The 19,635-nt window shown below is 41.3% G+C and overlaps 1 protein-coding gene across 2 annotated transcripts; it reads left to right on the top strand.

The window, feature by feature from the left end:
• The first annotated feature begins 1,005 nt into the window (after window positions 1-1,005).
• On the top strand, window positions 1,006-7,856 carry LOC308386426 (uncharacterized protein). Of its 2 annotated transcripts, XM_080865941.1 has the most exons (4): window positions 1,006-1,295; window positions 2,738-2,843; window positions 4,581-5,009; window positions 5,836-7,856. In XM_080865941.1, exons 2-4 carry the CDS (start codon window positions 2,826-2,828, stop codon window positions 6,412-6,414), a joined length of 1,026 nt encoding a protein of 341 aa, XP_080722067.1. In that variant the 5' UTR covers window positions 1,006-1,295; window positions 2,738-2,825; the 3' UTR covers window positions 6,415-7,856. The 2 variants fall into 2 exon arrangements, with proteins under 2 accessions (XP_080722067.1, XP_080722068.1); XM_080865942.1 differs by lacking the exon at window positions 1,006-1,295 and having other exon boundaries at window positions 2,251-2,843; window positions 5,839-7,856.
• The last annotated feature ends 11,779 nt before the right edge of the window (window positions 7,857-19,635 follow it).

The raw sequence follows: 19,635 nt of genomic DNA, 5'->3' as shown, positions 1-19,635 counted from the left end.
TTCTGGAGAGGAAGTTTCTTCATCTTGGGCAGATGTCTTTTCTTCAAGGGCAGAGGACTGCTTGCTGTCCTTGCTCTCTGACCAGCTCATATAGGCAGTGCTTGAAGCAGTGATGACCTTCTTGCTGTATTGTCAGAATAAATGATCTGGAAGCTGTTAGGCTTACAAAAAGTGTTTGCTGTCATTTGCGCTGCAGCTGCACATTTGAACTCTGTAAAATGTCCTGTGATTGTTGTTTTTTGAGAGTTAATATTTTGGGTACGGTCTCCTTTTTTGAAAAATACACAAGTAGAAGTGCTTTTAGCATGTGCTTCGAAGCTAGGTTTGACTGGGATCCTCAAAGCTCAATACCCTGCACCTAGAAGTAAAAGAAGAAGAAGGGCGGAGCAAAGTGTGGACGCTTCAAGAGAGGTGTTTGCGCAAAAGGAGCTGGATTTTCATTCAAAGCGAATAAAGTAGTACCAACGTTTGGATCGATATCTGCATCGATCTGCCCATCCTTGTCTCCTGCATCGTAGCTGAGATCAGCGTGAACCACGTGGGTCTCTGCTCCCTAATCTGTTTCCTGTGTTTGGAAAGAGTTCCAGCTTCATCGCGATTCAGCTTCATGCATGATTCAAAGGAGAGGAGGAGAGATGAGAAGCACAAGAAGGAGAGGAAAAGAGAGGAGGTGGTCATATCTAGAATAAGATTTGGATATACTGGTTTGAACTCTACACTATTCATGACAGGGAAATATAATACAGGTAAATGTGATTCCTGTGGAGAAGAGGAAACTATAGAACATGATATATTATACGGATCCAAAAACTCAGTAACATAAAAATGGAACTGGATCTTATTGATTTACTGCAAAAAGACTCAAGAAGTGAAAGTGATCAGGCCTTATTCCAGGTTTTAAAAGAGAGTAAACTGTTGCTAGTCGACGTTTCAATTCAATCTCCATACCAGTTGGTGGCGGTAATGCACCATTTTGTTATTTGCCAAACGTATAAAGAAGAAGAAGCATGCTCGGTGGTGACATGCCGTGCGCAGTTTGCACAGACGGAGCTACTTTTTCATCCAAAGCGAGTAAAGTAGTGAACTTAGAGGAGAAAACAAACCAAAGTATCGATCATATACCACTACCAACGTTTGGATCGATATCTGCATCGATCTGCCCACCCTTGTCTCCTGGATCGTAGCTGAGATCAGCGTGAACCACGTGGGTCTCTGCTCCCTGATCTGTTTCCTGTGTTTGGAAAGAGTTGCAGCTTCATCGCGGAGTTTCTCTCGGTTTGTGGGCTCATCTAAAGGTAAGCACCGAGCTAACTTTACTGTGAGTTCAGTTCATGTTGAGTTTAGCTCCTGAATGAGGTCTTCTGCTGCTCTCCTCGGTGTCTGTTCACAGTTTATTGTGAACACGTTGAGAGAAGAGTGAGAGAGTGTTTGGAGAAAAACACCAACTAATCATTAGCTCAGCATGCTGGGAGAAGTTGGAGCAGAAAAGTCTTTTCATTGTCCCTGCAGCTGTTTTTCTGCCTGCACCAAACCTCTACAGCCTCATTTCTATTTGAAGCGATAACAGGAAATGGATGAGAGCGATCTGCTGCAGTATCAGGGTCACAATAAACTTTATTGTCCAGCTGCTGTGGATGAACACATGAGAGGAAGTGAACTCCTACAAAGTCTCATTTTAATGAGTGTGGCTGCTGTAAAGTGATGCACAGGAAGATGTTAACAAAAACTAATGAAACAGAGATGAAAGTAAACAGTGTTCATATTTGAAAGCACAGAGAATAAAAATATATTGTGGTGGTTAATTTCTCCCAATTCTTTCGATCTTTGGGCTGAAGGAAGGACAATACTCGGTGTATAAATGCTCAATCAACAATTACTTCATTTCATACAATTCAACACCTTTGAGCACAAACCATCCGGATGGGGAGACATCAAATCTCCAACTGGTGGAGGGTTACTCAAGCTCTTATAGCCTCTAGTGGCCCCCACCGAGTCGTAAAAGAATGTAAAAATGTCTTCCTGTGTCAAACACAGCTGCAGTCAAAGCAGGAAGGAAAGCACTGAAACCACTGATCAAAGCTCATTAATCAAAGACCGCTGATCAGTGGCGATGATTACCGTTCACAGTGAGTGAGTCACTGCAATCACAGCATTTGATCAATGAGCTTTAATCATTGGTTGTCGGGGAATGGTGGAGGTGGTGGGACTGGGGGGCTGAAGGAGTTGAAAGTGTGGGGTGGGGGAGTAACAGGTCTGTCCCTGTTTGTGGAAACCACAGGAGGAGCTGTTCAGGCTGTTGCTGGGTGTGAATTGTTGATGGAGTCTTTAAACTTGTAGTTGCTGTTTTCCAGACTGAAGCAGAGTCGTTAACTGAAAACTGGTTTTAGAGGTTCATTCAGGACACCTTCTCAGGCTCTTACAGCCTTACCTGTATCATAACAAAGTGTATAAACCCCAATCCACCTTTAACATGGTCCTTCTCCCAAACCTTCAAATAGGACTTTCTGGCCCTGTCATAGTAAAGGGCTGCTTAGAATATTAGAGCCAATGTCACAAAGTTCCTCCTGAAGTATAAGTGAGTGAGAGAGTTTCCTCACTTTGCAGCACAACACGTCTCACAAGATTTCTACAAGCAATCAGAGTGAAATTTGTACTTTGTGTTGTCAGATGAACATATGAGACACTTTGACTCTTCAGTGCAGTGTGGAGCCTAACAAAGATCTGTTTTGTGTCCCAGCTGATCAGCAGGAGGAGAAGAGTCTGACGGAGCAGCAGAGGAACATTTTCAGCCATCTGGACTCAGCTGAGTCACTACAGAGGAAACAATGAGCTCAACACAGAAGGTGAGGAAAATATCACAGTTTCACCAAATAATCAGTCACGTCTAAAACTCTCATCCTCCCAACCTGTTATATGACTGTGTTGCATATTATGTTGTTTTTTAGACTATTATGTTTACAAACATTATTAAGTCACAAGCAAAGAAAGACTACACCACAGCACATGTGTAAGGCTTATTCATCGAAATTATTTATTAATCAAATGGACATAACATTTTGTTCTTCACCCCAAAAATACACATTCAAAGCATCACAACAGCAGCCCGAATGAAGGAAAATGAAGGAAAATAAAACATGTGTGTATTTTCTGTTGCCTACACTGTAGAGGGTGACTTTGCCTCTAAACAGGAACATGAGCAGGGAAGAGGTTAAAGTGGGATTGAGCAGGTGGGAACCCTAAAATCAGCTGTAGTGGCTCAGCGTGGGGAAAAGAATCACAGCTCACAATAATTTCTGTTGAGAGCTCCAGTAGATTTTCTTAAAGTACAGGCTGTGATCAGCTGACCTGCTCCTCTCTGTGGATGTACACAACTGATTTCAACCAGATGTCAGCAGATGTTTCATGAGCTGTCCTGGCTGATTTCCATCCTCTACACTGACAGTACACTGTCTTTATATTAGACACTATACTGTTGGTATGAAGGTGGAACTCAGTGAATGAATGTCAGCATCATGAGCTTCAGTTTAAATGAATCTCTGCTACACTTGATGTAATCTAACTGTGACATGAGCACCACAGTCACTGTGCACCAGTCACACACTGTTCTTTACTTTAAATCCATCACAGTTCAGCAAACGAACCTGTTTATCCTGCACTAACCTGCAGAGGATCTTCATGCAGTCTTTAAATAACACAGTTAATCTGCTTCAGATTGTTTTGCAGCAGCTTTCATAATCTGAAAAAACATAATGTCACATGTACAGACCCAATATCTGATTTCAACACATGAGGACTTACATGTAAGCTTTAATCTCCAGTTGATCAAATCCCACTGAGCAGTCCTTCCCTTTAAATCTAACCTCTCTTCTTCCTCTCCTGTCCTGTGTGTCTTATCTTTCTCCATCTCTGAGTGAAGTTAGCTCTCTTCCTTTTCTCTCCCTGTGATGTACAGCAGCTGGACCTTTAGCCAGCAACACACTGTGAGACAAACTGCACACAAACAGTTTGTGTGTTTGCTGATGTTTGTTGATAGAAACGCTGCATTTGAAATTACCTGTTTGTTCAGGTGCTGTGCAAAAAAGAAAGAAGAACAACGTCTCACTTTAACTCCTGACTATGACTCACAGTTTTGCCTCTTTCATCTCTTTTTATGTTTCATACCCTGGTGATTAGTACACGATCAGGATTATTTCATGTGTTACTTTTTAGGTTCATATTGGTTTGATGTTTGATGCCCTTAGTGATGAAATGACTCCTCTCAAATTTCTCAAACCAAAAGCAAAAAATCTGTTTTGTAAATACAATGAGTAGAAAGTCCTTTTTTTCTGTGGGGAGTAAAAGTAAGGAAAAAAAGGAAAAATATTTTAGAGTGTTTGAACAGTCATGAATTATTTTTAAGACCAGGTTGGATGTAATGTGTTAGAACTACCAGCAGGTGGGGATAAGATGCCTTTAAGGTGCTTGGTGCCACACTCCACCTTCAGGTTTAAAACTAGTGTTAATGGAGGGAATTTGAAGGTTGAGTTTGTTCCACGACTGCATTTCACTCACTGCCTCTGTTTGTATCTCTGTCACTGCAGGACCAACATGGAGCGAGAAGTCAGCGCTCTCAGGAGGCCGACAAACCTCAACCAAGAAAGAGAGAGAAAACATACACCTGTGACAAGTGTGGGAAGGATTTTACTTGGAAGTATGAACTAAAACAGCATCAGGTCATCCACACTGGAGAGAGACAATTCAGCTGTGACTTGTGTGGAAAGTCTTTTTTCTGGAAGAGTGCTCTAAAAAGACACCAACTCATCCACACTGGAGTTAAAGTGTACTGCTGTGATCAGTGTGGCAAACAGTTTATAAACAACACATTGTTACAACGCCACATGTTTACCCACACTGAGGGGAGACCTTACAAATGCGACCTGTGTGAGAAGTCTTTTAAAGCTCCACGTTACCTGAGAGAACACCAACAGATCCACACCAGAAAGAGACTCTACAAGTGCAGTTACTGTGAGGTATGTATTTATATTTGTATTTTGTCATTTTAGCCTGACTGTTTGGAACAACTCTGCTCATTAAACTGTGTTAGCATGTTAGCAATTCTACTGCATGGAAAAGCAGCTCTGAGTGATTATTCAGATTTTCATGTCAGTTTTGATTTTTGTTTACAGGATCATGAAAAACTAAAAGTGCTGAAAATTAATATGATGGTGTTATTTAATGTTCAGGCAGTTTCCTGGTATATAATGACATTGTTATTATTTCCACATAAATGGCCTTTTGTTTACAGAGCCTGATTCCTCTGTTAGGAGTACATGGAATAAAATAAAACACTAATGAAAATAAGTACAAAACCAAACATTCAGTAATCTTCTATTATGGTTAACAAAGTTGTGTTGTTACATAATAGTATTGTAGTATAGTAGTAGTGTTAAAATACTCATTTAATATTATAATTGCAGTGTCATGGGGGTAGTAGTATTTTTCTTGTGTCCCATTCAGCTGAGTGTTATAACTACACAGTTAGTGTTATTAATGCAGTATTAAATTAGTATTATTGCAGTGTTACATTAGTAGTTTTGCACTGTGTTGGTACCCTGCAGATATTAGGATAGTAGTACTTTAGTGCAAGTCAGATGTTATTGTAACATATTAGTAGTATCAGTATTAATGTAGTATTATGGTGGTAGTATTGTAGTTTTTACAGCCCACTAAACTGAGTGTGTTAAATGAAACAGTCAAATGTAATTGGACGTCTGCAGAGATGCTCTTTATTTCAGGCGACGTTCAGGATAAAAATGTTGAAGGACTGACTTACACTGTCTTTGTGTCTTTGTTTAGAAGCAGAGCGACACAGATGGATCCAGTTCTCAACCCTGTCATCACTGTGGTGGTGGGAAAGAGTTTCATTGTGACCTTTGTGGAAAAACTTTCAGCCATAGAAAAAGCCTAAAAACACATCAACGTGAACACACTGGAGACAAACTGGAACACTGCAAAGAATGTGGGCGAAGTTTCACCACATCAAGTAGATTAAAACAACATGAACTGATTCACAGTGGGGTTAAAGAGCACCTCTGTGATCAGTGTGGGTCATCCTTCACCACTGCAGATGGGCTTAAAACACACAAACGAGTCCACACAGGAGAGAAACCATACAAGTGCAGACACTGTGACAAAAGCTTTTCACGCTCATGTCATTGTAACAAGCATGAACGTACACACATGGAAGGAAACTACAGCTGTGACCAGTGTGACAAGAGCTTCAGGAATCTCAGTTCATACACCGAACACAAACGATCCCACGTTACTAAAAAACTGTTTCACTGTTACCAATGTCCCAAAACATTCACTAAATTATCTGCTCTGTGCAAACATCACCTTGATCACTCAGGGCTGAAATCACTCCCATCACAGTGAATCTGCAGAGACAGAAAGATCCTCTTCTGCTTTCAGGGTGAGACTCAAAACTCCTGAGATCAGGCTCCACAGAGTTCAGATGGAATCTCCTGTAAAGATCTGATGAGGCAACTATGAATGAAAATGGTTCCCTAGTTCCATTTTAAGCTTTCTAAACTGTTCTGCTTCAGTGTTCATGTTGAGTGGTTTGCTTTGCTTCAGCAGTTGGATGAAAAAATCTGTTGTCATGTTATCAGTGACCTCCTGACCCAGTATGAACCTTCCAGATCCCTCAGGTCATCTGGATCCGGTCTTTTATCAGTTCCCAGAGTCAGAACCAGACACGGAGAAGCTGCATTCAGCTTTTATGCTCCATATATCTGGAACAAACTCCCAGAAAGCCTCACATCAGCTGAAACACTGAGTTTATTTAAATCCAGGTTGAAGATTCACCTGTTCTCAGCTGCATTTGAATAAAACACCAAATCCACACTTTTAACCCTCCTGCCTTCTTGGGACCTTTTTGTGCCACTGCTATGTGTTAAATGGCTGCCATTTCCACTGTGTTCAGTGGAATATAACCAAACTTGCCACAGGATAGTTTTTACCTGTCAATGTTAATATTCCAGTGTGAATTCCTTAAATCAGCCTAAAATGGCTGAGCAGCAGAAACCCCCACACCCATCACCCTGGGGACCATTTTCTGCCCATTGACTTCCATTATAAACGCTATTTTTCAACCCCAAATTATCATCATATGATTTTATTTTTTCTTCTTTTCTTGGATGTCAATGAAGACTCAGGGCCTTGAAGTTTTAATTTTTAAATTGCAAGAAAAATGCAAAAGAAATAATGGCAGGTCAAAATGTATGTTGGTGCCAATCTTTGGTCCATCTAAAGGCCTACTTATAATGACAATCACATATTACTTAAACTGGTTTTTTGTGGAAATATTTAGTTTCGTTTTTTGGTTTTTGGGGCTTATAACACAGGGCGCTCATGTAATAACACTGGGATTTGAAGGGTTAAAACAACGAAAATATAATTAAAACTTTACATGAATATTTCAGGGAGAAGTAGTTTTACAAGGTTGGCTAATTTAAAGTGGAATAAAATATGGATATATGGTCTTTTTATGCCGTGGCTGAGAATGGTCCCTAGGGTGATGGGTGTGAGTTTTTTAAAGGATGGCAGGAGGGTTAAGCTTAAATTTCAAAACTTACATTTTAACTACTGATTTTATCTACTGTTCTGATTTTATCTACTGTTTTTTAATCCATTTTAAATCATGCTTTTCATTTTATTTTATTTTTTTTAATGTCTCTGTAAAGCACTTTGAATCACCTTGTTGTTGAATTGTGCTATATAAATAATCTTACCTTATCAAGTTTTTATTGAATGTATTTTGAACGTGAAGTCTTGAAAATGTTAAATAAACATTTAAAATGTTAAACAAAGAAATAGTTTGAGCTGTGATTTCGCTTCCTGTTTTTCAGAGTAAAGACTGAAGTGACAAATGGAAACATGTTTACAGTCACAGTCAGATGAACTGTTTTCAGTGGCACAGATGGAGGTTTATCAGAGGAGGAGACTTGGCTGTTCTCCACTCACACTGAACAGTAGTGATGGGCAGATGAAGCTTCATGAAGCACTGAAGCTTTTCATCCAATTGGTTCACCCCAGCACAAAGCTTCTTGAAGCTTCATTTGCTCTAGTAGGACACCTACTGGACATAAAAATATTAGTTGGCAAGAATTTGAAGTGTGGCCTTTTGCACACAGTCAACAACAAAAGGAGTGTGTAAAACATCTATATTGTAGTGATGGCAGCATACTGTGTATATTTATACTGGCAGTATGGAAAATGATCATTTGGAAATGCTTAAAATGGAAATGATCATTTACTGTGAGGTGAGGACAGTGGTTGTGCTTTTGTAACGTTGAGGTATGGACAGCTACACACTGAGGCCTCAGTCCTGCCTGTTCACATTTTATTCTGTAAAAACTAAATTTTTTTATGACCTTTTTGGTGGGGAGAACATAGCTAGGATTTAATGATTTAACAAATCTTTTAAATCCTTTGTCCTCCACAATGCTAAATGGCTGGGAGTCCTCGATCACCATGCTGACCAGGTCTTCATCTATTTGAGATTGTTCTCCTGAGGAAAGACAATAAAGACAAAGCACAAATATAAATATCACACACGTAACTTATTACAGTTGTATAATATTGTTATATCATTTAGTAACATTACTGCATGCTATATTATCATGGCATTTGATGGCTCACCTCTTGCTTCTCAATCGGTGTTCCCCTTATTCTCAGGCAAAGCTCTGTAGTGCCTAAGCATGGATGAGGTGTTGTTGTTATATCCCAGCTCCCTGGCACATAGCAAACACTTCACCTTGTACAAAAGTAAAGACAGCTTAACATATATTGTATTGCACCATCAGTATTATGAAAATACATCTTCTGTAGAAATTTACATACCTTGTTGGGAGGAATAAGATCAAAATGTTACCACACAGGGGAGGACATCCTCCTCTTCTTAGCTGGCTCCATTCTCTCCTGACTTTCTCTCCTCACTCTCATAAACCTCCAAACTGTCTCCAAACTCTCACTAACCGCAACTCTCCATCAAACACCCACATTTTTGAATGAAGTCTGAGGGGTTTATATCGCTGTCATATCTCGCGGCAAAGTTTGAACCACTTCATGAACCAGTCACGTGGTACAGCCGGGCAGCGAGGCTTCGGACGTCATCATTTTCAGCTCCTCCCATAAATGAAGCAAGCCTCGATATGCGCATCGCGGAAACGCCCCCTCCATTACTCGACACAAGCTTCGAAGCCTCGATACAGAACGTCACATCACTACTGAACAGGGTTCCTGCAACTTACAGTAGGGCAAAAAAAGTATTTAGTCAGCCACCGATTGTGCAAGTTCCCCCACTTAAAATGATGACAGCGGTCAGTAATTTGCACCAGAGGTACACTTCAACTGTGAGAGACAGAATGTGAAAAAAAAATCCATGAATCCACATGGTAGGATTTGTAAAGAATTTATTCGTAAATTAGGGTGGAAAATAAGTATTTGGTCACCTCAAACAAGGAAAATCTCTGGCTCTCACAGACCTGTAACGTCTTCTGTAAGAAGCTTTTCTGTCCCCCACTCGTTACCTGTATGAATGGCACCTGTTTGAACTCATCATCTGTATAAAAGACACCTGTCCACAGCCTCAAACAGTCAGACTCCAAACTCCGCCATGGCCAAGAACAAAGAGCTTTCGAAGGACACCAGGAAAAGTATTGTAGACCTGCACCAGACTGGGAAGAGTGAATCTACAATAGGCAAGCAGCTTGGTGTGAAAAAATCAACTGTGGGAGCAATCATCAGAAAATGGAAGACATACAAGACCACTGATAATCTCCCTCGATCTGGGGCTCCACGCAAGATCTCATCCCGTGGGGTCAAAATGATCATGAGAACGGTGAGCAAAGATCCCAGAACCACACGGGGGGACCTGGTGAATGACCTGCAGAGAGCTGGGACCAAAGTAACAAAGGTCACCATCAGTAACACACTACAACGGCAGGGAATCAAATCCCGCAGTGCCAGACGTGTTCCGCTGCTGAAGCCAGTGCATGTCCAGGCCCGTCTGAAGTTTGCCAGAGAGCACATGGATGATACAGCAGAGGATTGGGAGAATGTCATGTGGTCAGATGAAACCAAAGTAGAACTTTTTGGTATAAACTCAACTCGTCGTGTTTGGAGGAAGAAGAATACTGAGTTGCATCCCAAGAACACCATACCTACTGTGAAGCATGGGGGTGGAAACATCATGCTATGGGGCTGTTTTTCTGCCAAGGGGACAGGACGACTGATCCGTGTTAAGGACAGAATGAATGGGGCCGTGTATCGTGAGATTTTGAGCCAAAACCTCCTTCCATCAGTGAGAACTTTGAAGATGAAACGAGGCTGGGTCTTCCAACATGACAATGATCCAAAACACACCGCCCGGGCAACAAAGGAGTGGCTCCGTAAGAAGCATTTGAAAGTCCTGGAGTGGCCTAGCCAGTCTCCAGACCTCAACCCCATAGAAAATCTGTGGCGGGAGTTGAAAGTCCGTGTTGCTCGGCGACAGCCCCAAAACATCACTGCTCTCGAGAAGATCTGCATGGAGGAATGGGCCAAAATACTTTTTTCACATTCTGTCTCTCACAGTTGAAGTGTACCTCTGGTGCAAATTACTGACCTCTGTCATCATTTTAGGTGGGGGAACTTGCACAATCGGTGGCTGACTAAATACTTTTTTGCCCCACTGTATTAAAAATCTGACCTGAAATGTAAGAAAAATAAAATATTCAAAACCTTTTTTTCCTAATCTTTTTATTTAGTGTTAGACAATAAAACATAAAAGGTAATGCACATACACACCCAACACATACACAAAACTCGTTTGGCTCTCGGTGAAGGCGGTCGCACTTTTTCTCCTCTCCTCTCCCTTATCTTCCCTGCTTAGCTTCTTATGTCCTTTTCTTGTCTGGTGTTTTTACTTTTCCCTGGAACACTCTCTCACAGTCTGTTTCTAAACTCAAGGCTGGAGCTGAACAACAACACTCTGATAATGGACTGTGTTTAGACTGTTCTTCCCATTCCATGCAAGGCCACCTGGGTTGTCTGGTAGACTGTTTACTTAGCCTAGCAGGGTGAAGGACACTATCTTAGCTGAACTCTGGACATGCACACACATACATATACACTGATAAGCACACACTCATCCCCCCTCCCTTTCCAAATGCCTTCAATGCTTGTTCCCTCCTGGGGAACACGGCCAGCGGTGAGCCCGCGCTGGAATGGTAGCACTGGGCAGGATGGCTGCTGTGTTTGCTTCGGATTACTCCTCACCCCCTACCCAACCCTGTGGCTTGTCACGTGTTCCATAATGTTGTGCTGTGGACATTTATGTGCTTTTCTGTGCAGAGGATTTTTTTGTTTCCTGTTCTCATGCTGTCCTCCCAGGAGCCCAGCATGAGTAGAGGTCTCTGTTTTTCCTCTTATACCCTCCCATTGTAGTGTATATTTCAGTGTTTTTTCTGTAACGCTACCGATCTCCAACCTGTATCCCTATGTGATGGGGGGGGGGGGTCTCATTTCACTGCAGGGCAACCTGCACATGTCGAATTGATTGATTGATCGACTGACAATGAAAAAAAACTAAAGCAGACAAACTTTCAGTAAGTCACATAGTTAATCCCTCATATAACGGCTACACATACGTATATATATATATGGAAGCCGGTTTCCGCCACTAAATAAAAACCAAAAAAATAGTATCCATAACTCAAAATTTCGAGTTACTTTTCTCAAAATTTCAAGTTACTTTTCTCAAAATTTCGAGTTAGCTCTGCCAATCAAAAATCTACGTGAATGAGGTCGCTTCCTTGTTACCCGGAAGCATATGGCGCAGAGGAACGCGCACTCAAAAATGGATCCCAACAAATTGGTGCTTTCGCGAGTACGTTTGCTGATAGTAACACCATGTGATTCAGCTAATAACACAGGGATTTTATCATTTGTGAAGCCAGGCTGAAAACACTCAGCAATCTGTGCATTCACGACTGGATGTAATACCGGTAGCTTAGCTGTAGCATTTGTAGCTGAGGGCTTCAGCTTCCGGGTAACAAGGAAATGACGTCATTCACGTAGATTACTGATTGGCAGCGCTAACTCGAAATTTTGAGTTACTTTTCTCAAATTTTTGAGTTAATAAATCAAACGGGTGCGCACTCAAAACTAGATTGTGTCGTGAGCTACTGTATAACAACAAATGGCGCCAGGCTCTTCAGCTTTGAATACCTTCCTACAAATGATAACTGGATAAAAGGTATACAAAACAGTGTGACAGCGATTGTTACATACAAAGTTGAATAGAATGCAATGTGAAGGTTAACCAAAGGTACCTATAAGGTTTCTGTTACACGCTAATGACACCTGTTACGTCTGATGAAACAGACGTTTTGCTGAAAGCATACGTAATAAGTGTACAGCACTATATAAAACAAAACCACAAATCACCCAAAACAGGGAATATGACTGAAAACTATATAAATAAGGAACAAAACCAATAAAAATGTAACCAGGCAAATGGGAAAAGGTGGGATTGACTGTATTGTGATGCTGATTGTAGTTACAGTGCAAATGGACACTTAAAAATGCCATTCCCACTTCCCCACCATAGTCAGAGCTCATAATGTAGGTAGGCACAGATACTTTGATGATAACATGGTGGCTTTATAATAGGTAATTTTAATTTACATCCTTCCTTACAGCATGGGAGACTTGACTGAATTCTTGAAACAAAGAGAAGTCTCTGAGGAATTTATACAGACCTTGGAGAATGAGAAGGTACTTAATTCCAACAAGATACTGGTTGAAATGCAACTTTTCCTCATTGTTCTTAAGTTAAAAATAGGATTGTATTTTCAAGGCTGGTTGTTTTAATAAATTAAATTATTTTTCCATCTTTAGATTGATGCCAGTGTCATAAGTCTAATGACAGATGAGGAGCTGAAGACTTATTTGCCATCATACGGTGATTGTCTAGCAGTATTTGGATTTTACAGACGGAGGGGCAGCAGCCGCAAGTCAGCGCTTTTTGAATGGCTGAAATCCAAACTGTCCAAAAGAAAATTATCTGAAGAGGATGGCAGTAGCACACGGCAAAAAGAACATTTCCAAACAACCCATAAAAGAAATGCTCTGAAGAGAAATAGAAAAATAGAAATAGGATGGATGCATTATGATGAAGACACTGAGGTTTTCAAGCAGGTTAGAGCTAGATGAGGAGGAGGAACAAGAAAAATAGACATTTGCAAGGATGCCAAGAAAAAGGACATATTACAGGTTGCAACAGGCCTGTTCTTTCCAGATGGAGAAAATCATTCAGGGGCCCTTAAGAGCTGGTTTTCACTTCATGACGAGGAAGTGGTTCGGTGTTAATGCTTGGAGGTCATTTGTGTCCTGTGATAGCTTTTCTGATGGTGCAATAAAGCATGAGTCAGTATCTAAAAAGTAATCCCCTTCGAGGTGCACGGCTCTGCTTGTTATGCAAGTGAACGCTACTACATACCATCTTACAATACTGCGCCCTCTTTTCACAACAAGTGGACCAAAATAATCTAGACCAACGTTTCTGAAAGGTTGCAGATCTGGAACCACTCTTTCCTCTGGCAGGTCTGCCATCTGTTGTTGGCTGGGTTTTCCTCCATTCAGTTTACAGAATAAACATTTTGCACAGCTTAAACTCCATTTGTTATCCGAAACTTTCTTTCTAAAACAATATCTAGGAAACATGCTCTTTGGCCAGTCTTCTTGAGAATCTCATTTGCCTTTGTTCTCTATTTTTCTCTCAGTTTAAATGGTAAATGGCCTGCATTTGTATAGCGCTTTTCTAGTCCATAGGACCCCAAAGCGCTTTACACTACATTCAGTCATTCACCCATTCACACACACATTCACACACTGGCGATGGAAAGCTACATTGTAGCCACAGCTGCCCTGGGGCGCACTGACAGAGGCGAGGCTGCCGGACACAGGCGCCACCGGGCCCTCTGACCACCACCAGTAGGCAAACATGGGGTTAGTATCTTGCCCAAGGATATTTGGCATGCAAAAGTTTGAATCAGAAATTTAATGTTAGCTGGCATGATTAACTCCTGCAAATACTGCAGTTCCTCCATAGCATTGCAACACTCCTGAATATATAGTCAAGTCTAGTCAAGTCAAATTTATTTATATAGCACATGGAAAACAGCAACTGTTGACCAAGGTGATGGACATTTAAGATCATAAAAAGAGATAAAAGAGATAAAACATAAGAAGACATGAAAGAATCATAAAATTAGAAGATTTGAGTAAGAAGTAAGATAAAAGTAGTACAAACTCATCCTGATTTAAAAGCCAAGGAATATAAGTGGATTTTTTAGACGGGTTTTGAAAGTGTCCAATGTTGGAGAGGTCTTCGTGTGACAGTTTGTTCCACAATTTAAGAGCAGTCACAGCAAAGGCCCGGTCTCCTCTGTCTTTAACCTGGACCTCGGGACAGCTGAGAGCATCCACAGACCTCAGTGATCTTACAGGAGTGTACCAATTTAGAAGATCAGAAAGGTTGTTTTTTCCTGCCTTGCTTTGTATCATTGTTTGTAGCTCAACCTCACGTGTCTGAATTTATTTGTTTTTTCATTGACACACTGTATTAACACAAGATTCCTGAAATCATACAAAAGACTACCCTAGTAGTATTTTTTTACTGTAAAAACCACAGACATGTTAAATTGATTATTTTATAATTTGAAATGGTAAATGGACTGGTTCTTATATAGTGCTTTTCTACTCTTCTGAGCACTCAAAGCGCTTTACACAACTTGTGCATTCACCCATTCGCACAAGCACATTGTTCTAGTTGCTTTCTAAGTAACATTCACACACATTCATACTCCGATGGATGCATCGGAGAGCAATTTGGGGTTAATATCTTGCCCAAGGATATTTGGCATGCAGACTGGGGAAAGCCAGGAATCGAACCACCAACCTTCCGATCAGTAGATGACCTGCTCTACCACCTGAACTACAGCCACTCACATGCAAACCTACAGCCACCTACAGCCATGCAAATATAAATTGTGTATTTTGAAAACTTATGCACACATTGTGTAAATATATACAATTATTTATCAAAAAATGGAGCCAATACACCAGGGTTTCTTTGTTTTTGCTTTTGTTTTGTTTTTTGGCCACAACTAAGGACCTTACACACCTGCAGCTGATCTGACTTGTCAGGGGAGTAACATAGGAGTGTAGCTTAGAGCTCCTCGACGCTGGATCGTTGAGTTACACTCCAAGTTAGTGTGTGTCTAAGTGTAGTGTCATGCTGGTCATGTATGCCCGTGGGAGTTAGTGTTTCCCTGTAGGAGGAGCGTGGACGAAAAAGGAAAGCACACACAGGGAGTTCGGGAAGACGAGAGCAGAGAGCACGAATGTTTGGGTGAAGACATGACATGGGAGTCTAGAGAGCTCACAGGGATTTGTGTTCTTGGTATTTGCTCCACTGTATATAAAATGTAGGGGTGCAACGATACACAAAATTCACGGTTCGGTTCGGTTCGATACTTTGGTGTCACGGTTCGATATTTTTTCGATACAAAAAAAATGTTCATGCCTTTTTAATTTGTCATTTATTAAAATTATAAATATATATTTTAACTCAAAAGTACAGTTTTTAAATTTAACCCTAACCCTTGTGCGTGTTTTTTATTTTGACAGCGAATGCGCACCTGCGGACCACTTATGTGCAGCCCTGGTTATTTAGCTCGTCATATTGCAGCCGTTTTGTGGTAAGCTTTTCTTTGGCTGTCACTTTTTCACCCTGACCTGTCTTATTTGGCTCAGCAGAACTGAAATATATATCTGTCTGTGAAGGTTCTCAGTCATCCAGGTCATCGTAGTCAAATATAAATCCTGCTGCTTTTACACACTCACTCACATAAGCTCAGCGATTCTCTGCGCGATCAACCTCTCACATGTTTAAGCTGCGGGAGATTTCACTTGTCATGTTTGCATAGTAAGCTAACGATTAATAAGACGATGTCAGAGGAATTGGTGCACAAATTATCATCACTCACAGATCAGTGCTGTCGCTCTCTATACACAGTTCGCACGATTGCAAAGTGAAAGCAAAAAAACAAGCGCAAATTCAAACGCGATTTCAATATGTCACATATTGACAGTGGCTCACCGATGCCAATGACATAATTACCCAGCTACATTTCTGAAAGAATGCAAAAGCATTGACATATATTTTTCCTTCCTACAATAGCCCGACGGGCAGGGAAGAGATAGATTTTGGTAGCCCGACTGAAAAAATCGCTAGCCCCAGGACGTCAGGCTAGCGATATTGCAAGCCCTGTATCTGATTGAGGAATCATGCATCTTTGGAAAAGAGAGTTTATTACAGAGAAATGTCTCTTTCCAAAATAAAAGCTATACTATCCGCTTCTTCTGGGCTATATTCTCAGCAGCATAAGGAGAATCATGTGCTAACAGCTGTCTAAATGACTTGGCTAAAGTTAGTAGCATGCTTGTTGTTTTTGTCTTTGCACTAGGATGATGTCGGCGTAAATGTGCAGTCATATTCGTTGTGTTCCCACTAGTGCTTTCAGGTTAATCTCGTTGAAATGACCTTAACGCCACAACACGGCAAATCTCCGTTAACGAGCTACCGCCGATCGCCCCGTGCATGGGGCTAGACGGCCAACACGTTAACGAGCTAACTGCGCTAACACACTAGTTCCCACCCATGTAATTGAGCATTGCATGGCACATCCAACATACTGTTTTACTTTAGTCCATGACTCGCTTACCTTCAGGGTCATACGTCACATGAAAACCAAAATAATTCCAAACGCCAGATCTGAATGAGGGTGGGGGAGGTGCCCTGCGCTCTTCCTTCTGACTATGCTGTCTGTGTGGAGCACTCAGTGGATCTGCGCTCGACAGTGCAGCCTAGGCGGAGTAGTCGAACGCAGATTCACTGAGCGCTCCACACAGACAGCATCGTCAGAAGGAAAGTTGATAAAATAAATTACAAATGTTGTATTGTTCGATACATATGCGTAACGAACCGAAAGCACTGTATCGAACGGTTCAATATCGATACGAATATCGTTGCACCCCTAATATATATATATATATATATATATATATATATATATATATATATATATATATATAAACGGAGCTATTTTTTCATCCAAAGCAAGGGCGTAGATTTGGTTTTGGCATTGGTGGGGACGGATTTTGATTTTAAAAAAAAGGAGAAATATACTTGCCTACATATGCTATTCTACGTGTTTTTAAACCATTTAAAAATACAGTCATGACAATAAAAGAATATGACTTTAAGGACTTAACAACATTACTTCAGTTATAGGACACCAACATCTCTGAATGACCTGCTGGTTTTTGTCCATAAAACTACTCATCTAAGATTACCACAAAGTAACAGATCTCTTAGCAAAATTATGCAACATTTTAGGCACTCTTGCCCCTATCTGTCAGGGTCCTGGGTCTCTTGACCCAGTGTTTTTAGTTCTTTGTGATTTTTGTATTATTGTACTTGTGTGTGTGATTTATTCTATGTCTGTGAAGGTTCTCAGTCATCCAGGTCATCGTAGTCAAAGGAGCTTGCAAAGAAAAGCGTCTGGACTTCTTTAAGTTGCTTGAAGACGTTTCACCTCTCATCCGTGAAGCTTCTTCAGTTCTGAGGTCAAATGGTGGAGAGTCCCAGATATAAACCTAGTGGGAGTAACCCCCCACAGAGGGACAAAAGGACCCCCTGATGATCCTCTAATCGCCTGAGCCAAGGTGTGAAACTGGGTGTGGGTCCCAATCAGCCAGAGTTTCGGGTGTGTTCATTGTGAAACCTGGCCCCACCTTATCATGTGAATTCCTGAGATCAGATGGCCCAGGATGTGAGTGGGCGTTAAGGCGTCTGGGAAGGGATCTCAAAACTGGATTATAGATGGCAGAGAGTTGGTGTCGTAAACCCCCGCCTCTGTTCAAAGATGGTTGCTCACAGTGGACATAGATGGCTTCTTTCACTCCTCTTTCAAACCATCTGTCCTCTCTGTCCAAAATGTGAACATTGGCATCCTCGAAAGAGTGTCCTTTATCCTTAAGATGCAGATGGACTGCTGAGTCTTGTCCTGTGGAGGTGATTTATTCTATGGTTTCTAGTTTTGATCCCTTGCCCTTCATGTCTCTCTGTGTCCCCTCTGTTCTGTGTAAGTCTGTGTCAGCATGTTTGAGTTTCCCTCTGTGTCTTTTGGTTCATCGAGTCCTCTGCCTTACTGGTTATGTCTCTGTGTTTCTTAGTTTCTGTCTCCACCGTGTCAAGTTCGCGTCTCTGTGTCATACTTCCTGTTTTACTTTGAAGGTCCGTGTCTTATGTGAATGTGTTCAGTTTACGCTTCCTTGTCTCGTCAGTTCTTATTTCCCCCAGCTGTGCTCTCCTTCTGTGTCTCATTCCCCTTGTTACTTCCCAGTGTATTTAAACCCTGTGTTTCTCTGAGTCAGTTTTGCGTCGTACTGTCGACAAGCTGTGTTGTTTCCCCTCGGTCTCCCTGCGTCTCGCCGTATGTATTTCCCTGGACCTCCCTGCATCTTGGTTTCTGGTTTGTTTTGTTAGTTTTACCCAGTTTAGCTTCTAGTTTTATGTTCCCAGTGCCATTGTTGTTTGTATTTCCTTTTGGTTTAATAAATACTCACCTGCACCTGAGCTGCCGCATTTTGGGTCCTAATATATTCCACATGTCTGCCACACCGGACGTGACACTATCAAGTCAGTGAGCTGGGATGTTTTACTCTAAACATGAACTACTGTCGCAGCAACAGACATGCACTACTGGTGTCCCACACAACAACTCAATAAGATAAGATAAGATAGAATGTCCACTATGTGAAGCAGCCAAACACATGCCTTCTTCTCTCATTAACTGAGATAAACTGCTGGCATATTTGTTTTACATCTATACTGTCCAGTCTCTCCTGGTGGACATGGCAACACGTTATTCATGGCTACATACAATTTTAGACTGATGTGAGACAAAGCCTAAAACGATGTGCCGGGAGTTTGCTGTTCTCCCCGGTTCAGATATTTGAAGTTTGCACAGCTACATTCTCGCCTGAAATTTTTTTTAAAAGTTTATTTTGCAATCCAGAAAGAGTAATAAGAGAGGCACTGAAATTCGGGATTGTCCGAGAAATCGGGAGGGTTGGCATGTATTGCCTTGCATAGCCTGTAATGTTATTATGATGGACAGATTTTATGAGTGAACTTAACTTTAAATGAATTACAGGTTTCTTTGAAAAATACTAGTGATGGGTCCAGCCAGGGCCGGCCCGTGGCATAGGCTGTATAGGCAAATGCTAAGGGCGCCGTCCATCATTTGTGGCACTGGCGTGGCGCCAGTGCCACAAATGTTGAAAAATAAAAAGTTGGTACTATTATTTCTAAATACAAAAAATAATCCCACGTTAATTAAAATGCAAAGTAAAGCTTATTTAATAGAAATATTATTTGTTACAACATTACACTACACTGCTGATGTAGGGGGGCGCCACCTAAAATCTTGCCTAGGGCGCCAGATTGGTTAGGGCCGTTTCTGGGTCCAGCAACACTGA

Source organism: Rhamphochromis sp. 'chilingali' (genome assembly GCF_963969265.1).
Source record: "Rhamphochromis sp. 'chilingali' genome assembly, chromosome: 18".
Lineage (NCBI taxonomy): Eukaryota > Metazoa > Chordata > Actinopteri > Cichliformes > Cichlidae > Rhamphochromis > Rhamphochromis sp. 'chilingali'.
The sequence above is the reverse complement of the archived record's forward strand: the minus strand, read 5'-3'. Positions and strand labels throughout refer to the sequence as shown.